Here is a 17,974-nt window from a genome sequence, read left to right as displayed (position 1 = left end):
TCTTACGAGATCCATTTTTCTTTCCCACATCACCATCAGCCATATCCTTTTCAGCCTCAACATTAGTCACTTCTTCAACCTCGTGATTCTCCTCTCCACTTGCCTGCTCTAACTCTCTCAATGCTTCAGCCATCTCCCCTTCAGAACATTCCTCAAGATCAGCCGCGTCCATGTCCACACCATGCTCTAGAAAAACCGCCCTTATCTCATCCATATCCATGATCCGATCCGTATCCCCACCATCATCAACCTCAGTGACATTGCCTATCAAACTATTCACTGCTTGTAACCCACTCTCAGTGTCCATTGGATCCGAGATGACAGCTGCTCCTGTAGCTTGAGTCTTAGCAAGCTCCTCTTGGAACTCAAGGGAAGGTACATCTTGTTGGACTATCTCAACGAGCTTATTACCTTTGCCCACTTTAGCTTCCGAACATTGTAGTTCCCCCTCCTCCCGTTCTTCCACGCAAGATCCTCTCATTACAAGTTGATCTCCTGCTTGTCCAATTACTTTTCCAGGTATCCCCCTACCCCTTTCCTCCTGAGCAACTCCTCTTTCGTCCTCTCTACGTGGCATTCTCTGCCTAGACCCCTCTCCATCCCCTCTGTAATTTCCCCGGTTATTAAGTGAGTTCTTGTTCCCTTTCTCAGCTACACGCCTCCAATTGTGATCATTCTCTTCCACCATCTTCCCTTTACCCTTACCATAATACTCTCTCCCATCTCTTTCCTTCTGCTGGTTTCCGGTATTCCCGTTTATGACAACACCCTTGTAACTCCTGGCCCTCTCCTCGTGCTTGCCACCTTCAAACCACCCGCTATTACCATCTCTCTTCTCCCTTTTCCTCTCTGGACTCTGCTTCACCGCTGGTGGAGCAAGAGGACACTTCTCATCCTTGTGGCACAAACTAGCACAGATTGAGCAAAATTGAAACAGCTTCTCGTACCGTAGAGTGATCGTCGCTTCCTCCCCATCATAAAACTCTCCTCCTTTGAAATCCACAGTGGTCTCCAAACAGAGTTGTTGAAAACCATCCACTACTACTTGAACTCTTGAGAGCTCAAGATCCACCGATATTAATCTCCCAAGAGCACCACCAATGCTCTCGAAAGTGGGGAGCGTCTTGAACTCCATTGGAACACCTCACACCCGAACCCAAAATGGAATCTCTGACGGAAACAATTGTGACTTCCTAGGCTGCCACCTTGCAATCGCCAGCATCCAGTAGTCGAAATGATATGGTTGCAGCTTCAGCACGGCTTCAATCTCTTCCTCCGTCTGAAAATCGAACTGGAACTTCCCGTGACCCAAATCTGTGCCCACCACACGATCCTCCAACTTCCAAATCTTTGGGATGTTCTGTAACAGCGCCGGCATCTCTTGCTCAGCTGGATTCTTGCATCTCCCAATCAAGGTCCTTGCATACGTCTTAATGAGAGCCGAATTATCAAAATGTGGAACCGAAATCTTCAATCTTTTGCGAGTGCTCTCGCCCTCCTTCATGGCTTCACCAGTTTCCAATAGCTGTCCCTGTGTCATTATGATCCACAAAACGCCAAAATTTGGTTTTTTATCAACAGGAAAAGCTAGGAAACTTAAGAATGTGGTGTAGGAAACACCCCTCCTCCCACTACGGTTTTTATATTGTCTCCGCATACCTATTCCCTCTACCCAGACAACTCCGTCATTAGTACCAAATATGTCCGTAATAAAAACATGACTATCTCCCTGAATCCAAATAATCCCCAGTATCTTCACCTCACACTTAACCCGTATCCAATCAAATCCATAAAGATTGGTTTCCGTCCTCGCATAAAAGAATAGTATTCCTTTAGTAATGCGATCCAAAATAATACCTGAAGATTCTTGGGATCGCGAATTGAAAGAAATCCATCTCACAATCCATATGATACCATCATCACTTTCCTTAAAGTGAGATCCTCTAAATCTTGTATCCATTGACCCGAATCGAGTAACCATGAACATCCATCGCTGGATCGTCCTCACCAGAATCTGCCCAATATCTGATTGATACGCATCCCCAATCTGCCGAGATCCCTCGATTCCGTTCGAGGAAATCCTCCTGAGCCAACCATAATCTCCATTCCTCCATTGATTTCCTGGATCTCAATCTCGAAACTCCATCGATACCCTAAACAAGAGTCGCCATCGCCGTCTGTCTTTTTTTCTATAGTTGAACTAATCAAATAAAATGAAAATATAAATTTGATGTAACTGATAAGAAATTAAAAATAGGTTTAAGTTTTTGTACATTTAAACCACGCCCTTACGGATGTTTGTTTTTATTTTTGTAAATAAATATTTATTTTGTCTAAGTGATAATATATATTTTAAAATTTTACCAGTGTTAAATAATTATTTAATACTCTGTTTTTATATGTAAAGTAGTTTTAACAAAAAAAAAAAAAACATTTGCTTCGCAATATAAGGTATTCGCGAAACCCAAAGCAATAGATATACCATATTCCACTAAAAACTTAGCTCTGTAGTTAGTTTTCAATTTTTTTTTAAGGCAACTCACAATCAGTCACCTAACATTTATTACTAGTTACCAAAAAATCTACTTCTAAATTCACTATAAATACCACCGCAACCGCAAGTCCGTAAAGTGTTGTCTTACTCCATTAGTTTTTCTTTTTGATTTGCTTTCTTCAACCTATTTTTTCTTTATAAAACTATGGATCAAAATGAAGAAAAAAACAAAACAGAATGTTAAAAAAATCAACAAAACACAATCAAACCTCCAGATGTTCACTCGGCTCCAAAATGTTGCAAAAAAATTCTTAAAAACTCAAACGTGTGATTGTTGGTATTAACTTTTATTAATTTTATTACTAACAATGTTTGTATTAACTTTTATTAATTTTATTACTAGCAATAATCTCTCTCTAATTAAATGTTGCAGACAGAATGAATGTGTGCAATAAATAAAAAACGTTTTTATTGCTGTTTTAGAAAAGGTTAAAGTTTCGTGCTTTCAAGCAAAACTACTTACATAACGAAACGGAAAGAATAACATTTATAAGCATAATGATTTTATAGTTTATATTGTTTAATTTTATTTTGTCTAGTAAACCGTCAATTGTATTACCACCATTTTTAGAATATGATCTATACTTCTATACAAAATTTTTTTTTTGGATCAAAATTTTATGATAATGCCAAATAAAATTATTTTATATACATGGTAAGTTGGTAAATAATTACTTGTATAATGGTGTATGTAGTAATATAGTTATATTGGTAAAGAAGAAAAAAATGTTCAAAAAAAAGAAGTAACGTGAATTGTGGGGGAGAATGAGACAAAATGTAACTTATATTGTTACATAAATATTTTGTGTATATTATTGGTATTCAATAATGTTTATAATATTAATATGAAATAGATAAGGTAAAAGATTTATATTAAATTTATAGTAAATTTAATTTAGGAAATATTTTATTAATTTTGAAAAAGACATAGAAAGCATAGAATTATGAGTAGTTATTACTTCATTAATTTTGGAAAAGACAAAAATTACTTGAAAATAGGTTTATTTAGTTATTTCAGTGGCATTGGGTTGTAAATATTTTGTAAGTCTAAGGGTTAATTTTAAAGTGTATTTCTATTTTAATAAGACATATCTCCTATATATTAAAGGAGAAGCACTTTTAAAACTTCCCTTAAAAGTATATTGGCAAAGAATGTGATGTGGTGACGTGGCTTCACGAGAAGCTTTTATTTAGTAAAACGCTTACGTGTCGCAGAGAACGTTTCTCACCAAAACTGTGAATTTAATGCGTTCACACTAACATTCCTTTAAAAGAATTTTATACCATCTATATTTTTCTCGACGAACACTTTTACGTGATAAACCTTCAGCTTCAAGTTCGATTAGTTGATTTATCAATCCTCTCAATATAATCATAGCATCAATAAATATTCATTATTCCTCTATACGTTTCTGTTAAAAACGATAACCCATCTGATCTATCACCATTAAATCGAAAGATCCGTAGAGACAACAAAACGATGAAACTTTAGTATGATGCCAAGTGTTAATGAAAGAACCCTTTTCTCCGTACATGCTTTCATGCATTTAGCAGAGCACTCACGTTCTTGAAAACTGCCTCTCATTGCTGAAAGAGGACGTTGAAAACTATTTCTCAAATGTGTCATATTTGGTTTTGTTACTGCTCGATGAGGTGGTCTATGTTTCGAGGAAATTGAATCAATGTAAATCGTCTCGGCTTAGTGTATTAGTCTTCTCGAGTAAGCAATATAAGCATGCGAGTTTCACCACCTTCGCCGCCATGAGAGCTCTACATTAGATGACCTTGAAGATGAGAAGAAACTTCCAGGAACGAACCACCAGCAAATCTCACGTGTTGGTCTCGCATCTAGAACAACCTTTACAATTTAGAGAGTCAAATAACCTTCAATTTATTTTATTATACAACTTTGTTTACTGAATTTAAAGGAGTTGTACTTTTTTTTATTTCACACAATTATTGTTTTGCTTATAATATGTTATTGATGCACATTTTTTTTCGATTTTATGTGTTAATCCCTTAAGTCCATAACTACTACAACGTGATAGGCAAAATATAAAAAAAAAAAATTCCAAAACTTCTTCTTCCCAAACTTGCAAACACCATATTTTAAATTTTAATATTAGTGAACTCATTATAAAAAAGTTTCTAGCTTTGCCCCTTATAACAATCATACCTTTAGTTCTATCTAACTATCGCTTAAAGTATATCTTATGTTATACATAATCAAAATATATAATTTTAACATTAATATAGACATCTTTGTGCGGGTTAGTAGATTGATTATATGTAATGTATTTCGTTTAATAATACAATTGATTTATTATTCAATTGAGCAATTAGCTAAATAAATACTCTGAGCAAATTATTTACTCCTCTCATTTGTAAAGCCAAACTCCATGGGGCATTTTGAAACCTCCTTTAAACGCATCGAAACAATTATCAAACCCTAATTCTTGTTTTAACATTCCCCTCCGTTTAATCCCAAATCCTTCAAAATGCATTTAATTATGGTTACGTATCTCAGTTCCTCTGGCTCCTGCTTGACCTCTTTGTTGAGTCTCTTGATATCTTTCCTGAAAGGCTCTATACTCTTACCATTTTTGTAAGCTTCTTCGAGATCCTTCAGAATTATCTCAGATTTGCTTAATATACTCACATCGGTTTCCAACTTGTTAATGTTCTTTTCCTTTTTCTTCAAGTCTTCTTCGATCAAGCCCTTAGCTTTATTCAGGTTGTTTTCAAGTACTAGTTCGTTGGAATTTATCGAACGATGAGCCTCAGATACATATAGAAAGACAATAAGGGCGACGACGAGAAGTACAAAGGAGATTTTTGCCATGTTTAATGATTAATTTTCCCTCAACTTAATTTGAAATATATCAAATTATAAGTTGTTTGAAAGAAAATATCATATGAGAGGAGTGCGTCCGTGTGTGTTCATTTCCTAACACATTTATAGCTTTATATGTGTGTAAAAAATAGTAACCTTGATTTGATGGTCAACCAATGGTGTTAACTTCGTTAGCTAATTATCTTCGGCCACCCAAAAAATTCGCAAAAGTTTTGGATAGTAACCTTCAAATTTCTAAATTCTAACCATTAATTATGGAAAGTCATTCTGTAAAATTCTTTCTTTCTATATTTAGATATTTTCGTGTAACGGTATAGAGATGAGCCAATAGAAATAGTACTACAATCACTGAAATAAATAAATATTTTCAGAGAGAGTTTAATAAGAAAAACATACAAAACAGGATTTTCAGCTGAGTTAAATGGATATGCTCTTAATAATCATCTTAACCATCTAGACTTAATGAATAAAAAAAAGTGTGAATCCCGACTGGACTATCACCGTCACATCTCTTCTATCTCATCGCCGGAGGGAGATTGATACATGTCTCCTGAAACTTGCTTTCCAAGTTAGCATCCATAGTATTTGGCGTGAGAGGAACAGCAGGCGCCATCAGGGCACTCCCCTCAGCGCGGGTCAAATGGTTCGGTACATTGACAAGACAATTAGGAACAAGATATCCTCTCTGCGAAAGCGGAAGCCAAGCTTCCATGGTGACATGATGCAGCGTTGGCTCACTCGGGCTTCTTCCCTACAACTATAATCTGTTTTTTCCCATTATATGACTTGTGTTTTTTTATCTGAAAGCATAAACCTTAGTGGCCAGTAATTTTTTTTTTTTTGTTGTTAATCAATTTAAAAATTCAACAAAAAAAAAAGTGGATGTGTAAATCACTAAAGTATTTCTTCGTTGCATTCGTTTGATCATTCAACAGACAAATATAAATTGGGAACTAACTATTTTTTGGTGACTAACATTAGTTTGTTATCACTCACGAAATAATGACAGTGCTGAAACAACAAGACCAGCTTTCTGCAACCTTATTTCTTCATTCTGCGGCTGTGGCGGCTGCGGCATGTAACAATGCGGTCCATAACCATGCTGACTCGGCGAAGCCCACGAAGCTGGTACCTGTTGGTAAGCCGGACCGGAAATGACTGGTGTGTCACTGAACCGGTACGAGAAAGTCAAAGAACCTTTCATTTTCTCAGACGGAGTTCTCACCTGATACGTCACAAACTTCATTTCATGGCCATTACCGTTACCATTAGTTGACGGTAAGAGGTATCTTAATGGGACCTCGACCTCACCAATATCTTTATTGCCTAGGAGTCGACTGGAGAACAATCCCACGACGAGTGTTAGACGACCTTCTCGGGCTAATCTCTCATTGACGGAAAATTTGACGGCGTGATTCCAGTTAGGGCTAGATCCACCGTAGTGATCTACACCGGTTTTCGCTTTCTGAATCTTTTTGTCGCCCAAAAGGGTTATGACGGCGTAAACGTTCATCTTAGTGATGTAGTTGACATTCTCAAGGTCACTTGCTGAGTTGATATTAAGCTCTAAGGTGGGACCTTTCATGGCTGCCACGCGAACTAATACCTAAAGATACGTTTATATATAATTGTTATCAGAAAGAAAAGAAAGTAAAAATACGCTTATTATAACATGTATTAGAGGAAAGCTTTGATGATATTTCCAAGCTTGCATGAGAGTTCAATTTATAGAGACGTTTGCACTGAGATTTTCGTAAGGGGATATAAAACGGTGTAAACATAAAACGCGTTTGGGAGAACTTTAAAATAAATGAAACGCGTAAATTTTAACTGAAAATGAGGAAGGCAATTAGAGCACCATTAGTGGGAGAGTATCTCCTAAAGATATCTCACATTTATTACATTATATATCTCACATTTATTATATTAATATTGTTAAATAACATAATAAAATTTAAACAAATGGAAGAACCATTAATGAATATAAATTGATATTTTTGTACAATCGGTTGTCTTGTGAGGTCTATGGTCATGTTTGAATTCTAACACGTTACCTGATTACTTGTTCATATTTTTAGAATGATTCTTTTATTTTAAAATTTTATATTTTGTTTATGCATTAATCTTTAGATTTAACTTTCATTATTTTTTTGAATTTAATAAAAGGTATTAAAACGTATTTCATTAGTATTGTCTTGATCAAGCAAAAAGAAATGGACAATGCATTCTCATAATTTTTATTTGTATGATTTATTTATATTTTATGTATTTATGTAGATAATATTATTTATTTTCACTAAATTGCAATTTTTATGATAGAATTCATGTTTAATATTTGGTTTAACTGAAAACATATTACCTTAGAAAAGTATTCTATGGACTATTAGATAATGTGTTAATATATTTGGGATACACAATTAAAAACTTAAAATAAGAGAAAATTTATAAAATTTTAGAAACTATGTTTTTTTGTCAAATTTTGGTGGATTATTTGCTTAGTTTGTTTAAGAATGAAGATAGTTTGTTTTGCTTTATTAGTATATATATATATCGCAAAGCACTAAACTTTGTTTAAACTTATTCTGTATCAACAATACAAACTAAACTTTTACGAAATAATATTTAGTGCTAAAACAAAATTAAAACATATAAAACGTAATTTTGAAGATATATGTGTATTTTTTTTGTCAACTATATATTAGCATCAGTGACAATGGGTTTGATTTCGCGTATCGCATCGCATATGATTATAGTATTCTATAGAAATTTAATCATATTATTGAAGATCACTTGATGACAATGGGTTTGATTTCGCGTATCGCATCGCATATGATTATAGTATTCTATAGAAATTTAATCATATTATTGAAGATCACTTGATTATTGTTGATATATATATATATATATATATATATATATATATATATTAGGCTACACTGTCAATTTGTCATATATATACCTAGTTAAGAAAATGTATGGACAATTCCACCCCTTCTTTTTTGCAAATTGATGTGGTTCCATACTTGTTGTAAACCCATATCCACAAACAGTTAATATAGTTGTATTTTAATAGAAAACTGTCATCAATAATAAAAAAATCTTTCAGGAGTGATGTTGTCAGGCATAAATCTTCGTATGACATGTATGATTGTCGGCGGTATAATCGTCCGTAATATTTTTCATAGTTGTAATAACATAATTATCTAGCGTTAAAAAAATAGTAATATTTCATTAAATTATATCAATTACAATATGATGTAAATAATATATAATATGGGAAATTATTTTCTCCACTCACTTGTAAAGCTAGAATCCATGGCCAGGTTCAAACACCCTTTATAAAGTCATCAGTATGAATCATCCTTTATAAAGTCATCAGTATGAATCAAACCCTAATTGTTATTTTTTGTCAGTTTCTCCCTCCGTTTAATCCAAAATCATGCAAGATCGTTTGGATTATGGATACAGATTTCCTCTTTCTCGCAGGTGCTCTCTTGATTTTAGTAACCCTGCGGAATCTTTTAAGTTTCTGTGCATAAGCCATTGAATCTAATTTCTTCTTGTGATCATTTTTTGAAAGCACATTTTTCTTATTGTGATCTTTTTCAAGGTTATTATTCAACACCTGTTCAGATTTGCTCAACGGTTTCATCTCAGATGTCAAACCTTGAATGCTCTTTTTCTTGGCTGTTAAGTCTTTTTCAGGCGCTGGATCTCCCTTACGGTGGTGAGCTTCATTAGCGTGGAGAGAGACCAGAATGGCCATGACGAAAAGCAACAAGGCGATCTTTGCCATGACTAGAGCTCAACTTTCCCTTAACAACCAATTTGAAATTAGATTTCAAATAGTTGAATTTGAAATTAGATTCCAAATAGTTTGTTAAAGGAAAAGAGGCGAGAAGAGATGTTAGTTCTTGTCTTTCATGTTTTAGGGTATTTTATACCATAATCTGTGACTAATAATAGTATGCACATAGAACCTTAAATTGATGGTCAGCCTATTGTATTGACTCTGATGCTCATATTTAGTTGGTTATCAATATATTTCGCAAAAAAAAAAAAAATGATTGCTGAAGTCATCTAATTAAAAAAAATTGTATTTATAGCATATACTAGTTAATGGAACATCAAACTAATTTTACCTTCTACTTAAAATTTTACATACACGCCTATATATATAAGCACACACTTCGCGTCAAATTGATATAATTAAGTTTTTGATTTTTATCATGTTTCTGGTCATATAAGCTTCCAGAAAGTTACAAAGTTTAGGGAACAATAGAAAACTTAAAGAGCAAAGTATGCTTATATTTTCCACCCGGTTTAACTATCTGCGAAGGAAGATAATGATTACTGATTGCACTGGATAAACTTTGTGTTTCTAAACATAAACCGGAGTAAGCTTTATAAACCGATCCGTTTTTTCCTTTCATTGTCTTCAAGCTTCCTCCAGTATAGAACTTCAGACCTGACTGATCTGTAGATAACTCCATTTTCCTCTTCGATTTTTTGTCCACAAGCACCACGACTTTTCTCATCTGGTTAGCAACACCGTCTAGACAATAATTTATACCGTGCCTGCATTACAACAAAATAACATTTTATATAGTATTAGAAAATAGTATATATAAATATATATTTTATTTGCAACTTTTTACCCTAGCTTAATCTCATTGATGTTATCTTTAATAGGTCGGAGTTTGAGAAAATCGTATGATGTTCCTTTAACGGAGAGGATTTTTCCGGTGGGGATGAGATTATCGTCGACGTGAGCATAACCGGAACCGAGAATTTGAATTTCTTCAGACAATATATCACCATTGCTATGACCACCAAGATTCCAATAAGAATGATGAACTAAATTCACAGGAGTTGCTTTCTCTCTAGCCTTTGCTTCCATCACCAATTGTAGTTGGTTTTCTCCGACCAACGTATACGTCGCGGTGACGTCTAGTCTCCCCGGAAATCCTATCGATGTATTTAATTATAACCTTCTTGTATCTTAGAATTTATGCATTTAAAAAGTGACTAATTAAGACTAAATAAAATGAAAAATGGACCTTGATCGCCATCAGGACTTGTGTAGGTGAAAACAATATAAGGTTTCTTGCCATTATATCTGTGTTTTGCAACTCTCCAAATCGCATGACCAAACCCTTTCTTCCCACCTAATTGATTTAAGAAAACAATAAGTCCACTTATATAGAACGTAGCTACATATACTATTTTTTTCCATATACTAAAAGGTTAACCAATAAGTTAATCAGTTAATTAGGTATTTACCTTGAATTGTGTTTTTAGCATCGTTGGCAACTGTCTTTTCTCTTCTATTGGCTACACGTCCCACAGTCGCTCCAAAAAATACAGTATCATTCTGATTACAAGTTAATTATTATGTTTTATGATGTTTAACCAAAGTGAATCTTTATATAAAGAAGCAAAAAAAAAAAAAAACTTGGTCTAGTTAATTAGGTAGTTGGGAAAAAATAACCAAAGTGAATCTTTATATAAGGAAGCAAATTATCTGAAATATTATGCCCAATCAAATATCTTCCAATCAAATATCATCTCGAGATGTTTCAGTGTTTGGTTATTTTTATTTGTTCGAATATATTCAAACGCACGGTCGAATAATTTTTTTTTAGTTATCCTATCAATTATTATCTCAAGAAAAATTAATACATATCTTTAAATAATCTTTTTTAAAAGAAAATTAAATTAGATCAGAGGCAAGTACTTCGGTTTCAGATATCAAAAACATTATTCAGCAAAGAAAAATATACTTAGTGTTAGTCTAAGCGCATGATTAACCCCGGTCTCTTAGCCGGAGTTCTTAACTCATGATTTGACATTTTTTTATTTTTTGTTTTTACACTTTTCGTACAAGAGACGGCTCTTATATCTCTTATTTAAGAGACGGTTTTTAGCTTTTCTTAGTTAAAATAAAAGAAAAACTAAGAACGTCTTTTAAGCGAAGCTAAGAACATCATTTAAGAAACCGAGGTTAATCATGTTTTTAAATCTAAAAGGTATTCGTATCCGAAGCAAAACTATAAAACACTACTAAATAGTTGAATGAAATTGAATTTTTAACAAATACATTATTAAAAACCTTGACAGATCTCATTAGTATAAAAAAGATGGTGGACAAGTGTCTCTCCCAAAATCAACCTACGTCGGCCACTGAAGATACCAAAATAAAGATGGTGGTGCTATTATAGTTCGAATACAAGTCAAAGGGTATCATATGCCCACCCATTTTCCCTAGAGATGAGGTTTCACTTACCATGTACTCATTGACGCTATCATACCCAAGAACGACGTCCTCCGTCTTTCCTGGAAATGAATGCCACAAAATAAGTATATTTATGTATAATACAATACTATACCCATAAAACAATATGCATGTAATAGTGGTTGATCCACTTACCATTTTTATCGGGGAAAAGGAGAGATATGATAGAAGCACCGCGATTTGTAAATCTGACAGTGAGACTCCCCTTCTTTAGCTCGTATACCCCCAATGTCTCCTTTTCATCTTCACCATCATCGTTATCATCACCACCTTCATTATCATTGTCATGATCATCCTGATCGTTATCATCATCACCTTCATGATCATTATCTTGATCATTGTCATTGTCATGATCATGATCGTCATCATCATCATTGTCGTGATCGTCGTCATCAGCATTGTCGTGATCGTGGTTATGATCATGTTCATCGTCATTATCATTGTCATGATCTTGATCGTGGCCATCATCATGCTCACCGTCGTCATTTACCTTAGTAATCGACTGATCAGTTTCTTGTCCTTTGACTTTCTTCAAACTAGTCGATTTCACTTCATTATTTTCGGCAAATGATACACTAACCATGATTACAACCAAGATAACAAAACACAATAAAACGGAAACCCTAACCATTTTTAGGTTTTTTTTTAATGTGTGTGTGTGTGTGTGTGTGTGAGCGACTTTAATTAGTCTTCTGGTGGGTATTTTATAGGCGTTTTTTTACTAAATTTACGGAATTATTTAGCTATACCATTTTAATAGAAAATGATATTTAAATAAGCGTGTTATCTTTTCAAATTAAATAAAAAGAAAAAATCTAAACTATCTATCTAGTGACATTATTTGGTTTGGTTGGTTAGATATATCGTGATCTAGTTATCTGATAAAATAAAACAATTTACTTATTTTATTCAGTTTCATGAAAATATTGAAAACTCGAGAGAAAAAAGTCGCATTTGAGTATTGCAGAACCTTTTCAGGACGGGGTTAGATATATCGATGATTGAAGAAAAAGTAATGCGATAACAGCGATATGTTGGTGCATTTTGTCTTTAATTTGTAATGATGTATGCGTCATCACAACACTCATACTTTGTTGTTAATTTTTCTTTGTTGCGCCTTTTGTCATTAACGCACAATTCTTTTGATTATATATTAGCGAATTTAAATTATATGTAATTAATTTGAGCTTAGCAATAAGGTTTTTAGTTTGTCCTTATTATCAAATAAATAAAGTATAAGATCTTCTACGATTTAGGCATATCCTTGATCGAGATTTCATGGTATTTAAGAATTAGAAATTGCGCTGCATGTCACTGAACACTGATATACTTTTTGGGAAGATTATTATTTGGTTTCAAACATAAGTTTTTTTTAACGTCTGGTTAATTATGGTATTACAACGGTAAAAAAATATTACTTATACGATTTTATAGCCGATAATTCTATCATCATATAAGTAAAGTATACACGTCTGACTGCGTTACTCCGAGCTGTTCTATGAGATTCATGTTCGATGATAGGCTCTGTACCATGCTGTTATGTTAAATAATGGTCTTAATTATCTGTTTTCTCATTGGTTTCATGTTTGTTCTTAAAATAAAATAGTGAAAATATGACGAGCACCACCAAATAAACATACACGACAACAAATGGAATACAAAAAAAAACAAAATAGAATTACAACGTATCCTTACAGAAAGAACCTCATAAGTTAGAATTGTTTTCATTTTACCCATTAATATTTTTGGTTCATGGCCTAGATACAAGAGAGAAAAGTAGTAGTGATTTAATATTATTAGCATGGTTTTCCGACCCGGCAATCCAATGCTCCGGCGTATTTGGTAAGCTTTGAAACGGCCGAACCGTGTTTGGGCTTTATCATCTGTTGTCTGGAGTGTGAACACATGAATTTTGGATTTCCAGATTGTCTGAAATATGCGTTGTTCATGAAAATGTCTTTGTCGGATCTCCAATTCCAGTTTTTCCACTCCGATTCTGGAGCATAATCCCTCTTTGTCACCTATATATACACATCTTTCTCTTAGTTCCAAAAAAACTATATTTTAAACACATCAAGCCTTTTGGTTTATATGTTTTGTACGTACCTCTCTGTAATGTTGTATGTGAGGAGGAGCGATGAAACGGTTTCCGTGGCTGAGAATGGTAGGACTTTGGCTACCGCCGATAGCATAAAGCTCCCAGTGAGTATAGTCATTGTTGACAACATGGACGAAACCCCACCGAATCCTCGGCATCCTCTGCACAAGTCCTTTACCAAAGTGGTTGAAAGCCACAGTGACTTGCATCTTCTTGTCCGCGTGGTTATCATTTTGTGCACCAAGCAACATCACCTAAACACACAAACAACATGTCCATTAATTACAACTTTAAAATTGTTTTTAAAAGTCCATATATAGCGATCAAATCAATTAGGCAACTGAAATCTACTAGACATGTACGGATTTGATGAATACTCACATCGTTGTGGTGGGTGAAATGAGAGTTAGAGATAGTGATCCCGGTGGAGCCCATTATAGCGTCGATGAGACCATCTTGGCATTTAGACATAGAAATGTGGTCAAGCCAAATGTTTGTTGCTCCAAAGATAGAGATACCATCTCCATCGGCCTGTCCTCTAAACCCAAAGTGGTCATTAGAGTTTCTTATCATGCCACCACTGCCCGGGACGATGTGATGGACGTGAAGCCCATGGATGATGATGTTTCGCACGTACTGCATCGTGATCCCAGCACCATATGCGATGTGCACGTTAGTGCCACGAGCATCGATCGTCTTGTGACTATTAATCATTAGCTCTTGGCTCAACCTAATGCTCATATCGTGCTTGAAAATGATCCAGAGAGGTTCGTTCTGAATCACAGCGTGACGCAATGTTCCGGGTCTAGGGTTCACCGTATCATCGTCTCTGTTGCTAGTGACCACGTAGATTCGACCGCGTTTGCCTCCTGTGGTCCTGTACCCGAAGCCACGAACACATTTGACGAGCTTCTTGCGACGCCTGGCCCAATCGGGCTGGCAACGCCAACATTTATCAATAGGGTTACTTGCAGTGCAAGGTCCCTTTAGCTTGCTCCATTTCCCTCTACCTTTACCTTTACCTCTACCTCTACCTCTTAGGCTCCGTCTTGTGCTGTTCGTCGGACTAGAACTCATCTCAATGTCGTCCTCTTCCTCGGATGCGTGTTCCTCCGTCTCCTCAACATCAGTAGAGTTGCTGAAGATCATACATATGCACAAAAACCAAACCCATCATAAATCCCAAATCATTGTTAAAAAAATACCATAACAAAACATGATCGTAAATTCATGTCACGTCTTTCTTATATAATATTGTAGCAATCAAAGTCCAGGGTGTAGAGATATTTCCCTTTCAAAGTATATTTTTTTTATAATTTTTACCCCTTACTAAAACTTCTAGAGATAGTTTTTTTTTTGTACGTTAGTTAAGTTGAATAAAATCAAATAACTAAACTAATCCAAATAAAATTGATATCCCCATCACAAGTAAAAGTTATAAATTACAACAGGACTGAAAACAAATACAGCTAAAAAAGGGTTAACGGGCTTACTCGTAGTGACGTTCGTGGAAGTGGTCGACAATCTGATAAGGATCGGGATGATAAGCCATAAGGGTACGTTTACGAGCTTCATTAGCCATTTTTACCCAATAATCATCGGTCTCCGCAACATTGGCTCTTAAGGTCGGAATCAAACTGGCAATACAAATCACACACACTAATTTGAAAAGCCTAGCCGTCTCCATTTTTTTTATTTGATTACCCCTTTTTGCTACAGAAAACAATCTGTATGAATTATTTTATTTTCTTAAAGGGGTAATCTTTTTTATATTTTTTAAATATATATATGTGGAGAACTGCTAAGCTTTAAACATGACTTAAGGTCGTTTGTTTTTCTGTTTGGTAGATGAACCGTATTGCGAAGTTGAACAAACGTGAAGGTTGGTCTTTAAATAACAAAAAGTTGACCAAGAAAGTTAACTTCTAAAATTAGAAAATTTTCCCGTTATGTATGGAAAGCCAGCATAATTCACGTGTGGACAGGTTTCTTTGCTTCTCCTATATTTGGATATGTTTCTGTAAAGAGAGAAGCCTTACTGTTTTCTCCACATGTTCAACCAATTTTGGCAACAATAACCATATTACTTGTTGTTTATCACATGCATCTAAAAGTAGTATAAATTAAATGTCAGACTACTTGTTACGGTCAAGGCCGATCCTGGGCAAAGCCTAAAGAAACATTGGCCTTAGACCCTCAAAAATTTTGGAAAAAATTACATAGAAAAAAATTTCCAAATTTTTTTTTAGACCCCAAAATTTACCAAATTTTTTTTTAAAAAACCGTCTACAGCCCCCTAAATCTCAGCACCGGCCCTGGTTACAATATCTAATTTATATATGATCTATATATTAACCATATATGTATACAAAAAACTTTAACAATTTTTAAAGAAGTATATAAAACTTAGACTGAACTTTGATTTGAACCTTCTATTCATATTTTAAGGTGCCTGATTAAACATATATATGTTTTGGTTAATGGTTCCTGATTATCCAATAACGTATTATTACAAGGAATTTAATCGCAGGCTAATGGATTGGTTAAAAACTCAACTGCTAAGTCAATAAACCGAAAATCAAAGAACAAACTTGGGTTCACCAACCAAGTGCTCTGGTGGTATTGGAACTCCGGCTGGAGTGCCCGCCCTGGGTTCGAGTCGCCTTGACCACCTTCCCGCCTATAACCGTGCGTGCCCGGAAGGAAGGCCTTGTGGGGATTAGTCTGGGCTTACCGCCTGGGAACCCCACGGTCATCAAAACAAAAAAAACTTGGGTTCACCCCCTACGATGAACTCTCAAATTCACCTCTATTATTAACACCAATCAAAGTGTCATGTAGGATTAGGAGAAAAAAAAAATAAAATCTTTTTTAAAAAAGGGAAAATAGCTAAAACAAAAAGTAAAAGAACGTTGCCATCACCGTTAACTAAAGAAAAAGTTTACCGAAGAAAAGAAAAAAAATACAAATTATGGAACAATATTTGTCTACTGCTTCTTTTGTCTTGTTTTCATTGTGGAAGTAGTAAGATTTGCAAAACCTTACTATAACTTTCAAAACCTAATGGAGACGGAAGCAGTAATAGAAGAAGGATTGTTGGACGTGGGGATACTTCCTTGTAACATTAGGAGCTCTGTCTCTGTTCCTGCTAGGAATCACAAGAAGCTCTCGGCAACAATAAGGGAAGAGACGAGAACTCGTCCTCCAGTTACATACCGTGTGAAGTTCGAGTCATTTGACACTATGTCCAAACTGGTCAAAGACAACGGTGACAAGTACGAGTCACATCCTTTCTCAGCCGGTGGATACAATTGGTACGTACACGTATGTTGGATTTAAGTTAAACACATGAGAATTGATTGTCATTGTCAATAACTCGTGAAAATTTGATACTTTTTGCAGGACACATTGAGATCAAGCCCAAGAGAGAACAAAGCTATGAAAAGAGCAAGCTTTGTGGGAGTAGAAACTGGCCTGACAACAAGTTCATCACATCTTAATATTCAGTAAACATACCATTCCTTGGAAAAATCAACATCAACCTCTTCAGAGTAGTGTGGCGGACAGCTTATGTGGTTGGAGTTTTCTCTTTGACAAACCCCTTTGACACTAATCTAATATCCAGACGTACATGACTTGATTTGAAGTACGTAAGTCATGGTATGTTTGTACAACCAGACGTACATGGCTTGATTTGGATTGGAGAAGAAATCAAAATTCGATTTGAAAGTATAGAATTAGAGACTCAACTTGACAAACACAGCTTCCATCTTCTCTGTGGCGATGAAGGAAACAATTTATTTTTTTAAAGCTATTTTCCATTTTTTTAAAAGTTTTAATATTTATTTTTCTCCTAATCTTATATGGCATTTTAATTGATGTTAATGTTCATTTTTTTCTGTTCACCCCCTAGGGTGAACCTCTAGGTTCACCAACCAATAGGATTGTGTTATTTCATATTCGATATCTTTTAAAAAAAGAAACAAAATATTTTCAATTTATATTATCTTTTTAAAATTAAAAGGTAAAGAGAAATAAATAAAAAATAATAGTAATTACAAAAAAAAATATTTTTAACGTCATCAGCAAAACATTAAACCCTAAATTCTAAACCCTAAACCTTAAACCCTAAACCTTAAACCCTAAACCCTTGGGTAAATCCTAAACTCTAGT

General features: G+C 34.7%; 4 protein-coding genes across 5 annotated transcripts; all 4 read right to left on the bottom strand.

Moving 5' to 3' along the window:
- Positions 1-4,898: 4,898 nt before the first annotated feature.
- LOC106333767 lies at positions 4,899-5,473 on the bottom strand. Its single transcript, XM_013772178.1, has one exon. It carries the CDS (start codon positions 5,394-5,396, stop codon positions 5,016-5,018), a length of 381 nt encoding a protein of 126 aa, XP_013627632.1. The 5' UTR covers positions 5,397-5,473; the 3' UTR covers positions 4,899-5,015.
- Positions 5,474-6,324: 851 nt separating this feature from the next.
- On the bottom strand, positions 6,325-8,440 carry LOC106334152. 2 transcript variants are annotated; one of them, XM_013772485.1, is made up of 3 exons: positions 8,368-8,440; positions 6,634-7,014; positions 6,325-6,540 (listed from the first exon to the last, which is right to left on the bottom strand). In XM_013772485.1, the coding sequence occupies exons 2-3, from the start codon at positions 6,991-6,993 to the stop codon at positions 6,397-6,399; spliced, it is 504 nt and encodes a 167-aa protein (XP_013627939.1). In that variant the 5' UTR covers positions 6,994-7,014; positions 8,368-8,440; the 3' UTR covers positions 6,325-6,396. The 2 variants fall into 2 exon arrangements, with proteins under 2 accessions (XP_013627939.1, XP_013627938.1); XM_013772484.1 differs by having other exon boundaries at positions 6,325-7,014.
- A 1,200-nt stretch (positions 8,441-9,640) lies between these two features.
- LOC106332766 (aldose 1-epimerase) lies at positions 9,641-12,364 on the bottom strand. The gene is made up of 6 exons (XM_013771263.1): positions 11,839-12,364; positions 11,695-11,744; positions 10,692-10,782; positions 10,469-10,576; positions 10,067-10,376; positions 9,641-9,986 (listed from the first exon to the last, which is right to left on the bottom strand). Exons 1-6 carry the CDS (start codon positions 12,332-12,334, stop codon positions 9,677-9,679), a joined length of 1,365 nt encoding a protein of 454 aa, XP_013626717.1. The 5' UTR covers positions 12,335-12,364; the 3' UTR covers positions 9,641-9,676.
- Positions 12,365-13,287: 923 nt separating this feature from the next.
- On the bottom strand, positions 13,288-15,663 carry LOC106332491 (probable pectate lyase 7). Its single transcript, XM_013770955.1, has 4 exons — positions 15,295-15,663; positions 14,183-14,939; positions 13,810-14,055; positions 13,288-13,724 (listed from the first exon to the last, which is right to left on the bottom strand). Exons 1-4 carry the CDS (start codon positions 15,486-15,488, stop codon positions 13,500-13,502), a joined length of 1,422 nt encoding a protein of 473 aa, XP_013626409.1. The 5' UTR covers positions 15,489-15,663; the 3' UTR covers positions 13,288-13,499.
- Between the last annotated feature and the right edge of the window lie 2,311 nt (positions 15,664-17,974).

Source organism: Brassica oleracea, chromosome C3 (genome assembly GCF_000695525.1).
Source record: "Brassica oleracea var. oleracea cultivar TO1000 chromosome C3, BOL, whole genome shotgun sequence".
Taxonomy (NCBI): Eukaryota; Viridiplantae; Streptophyta; class Magnoliopsida; order Brassicales; family Brassicaceae; genus Brassica; species Brassica oleracea.
This window is presented reverse-complemented; position numbering and strand designations above follow the sequence as displayed.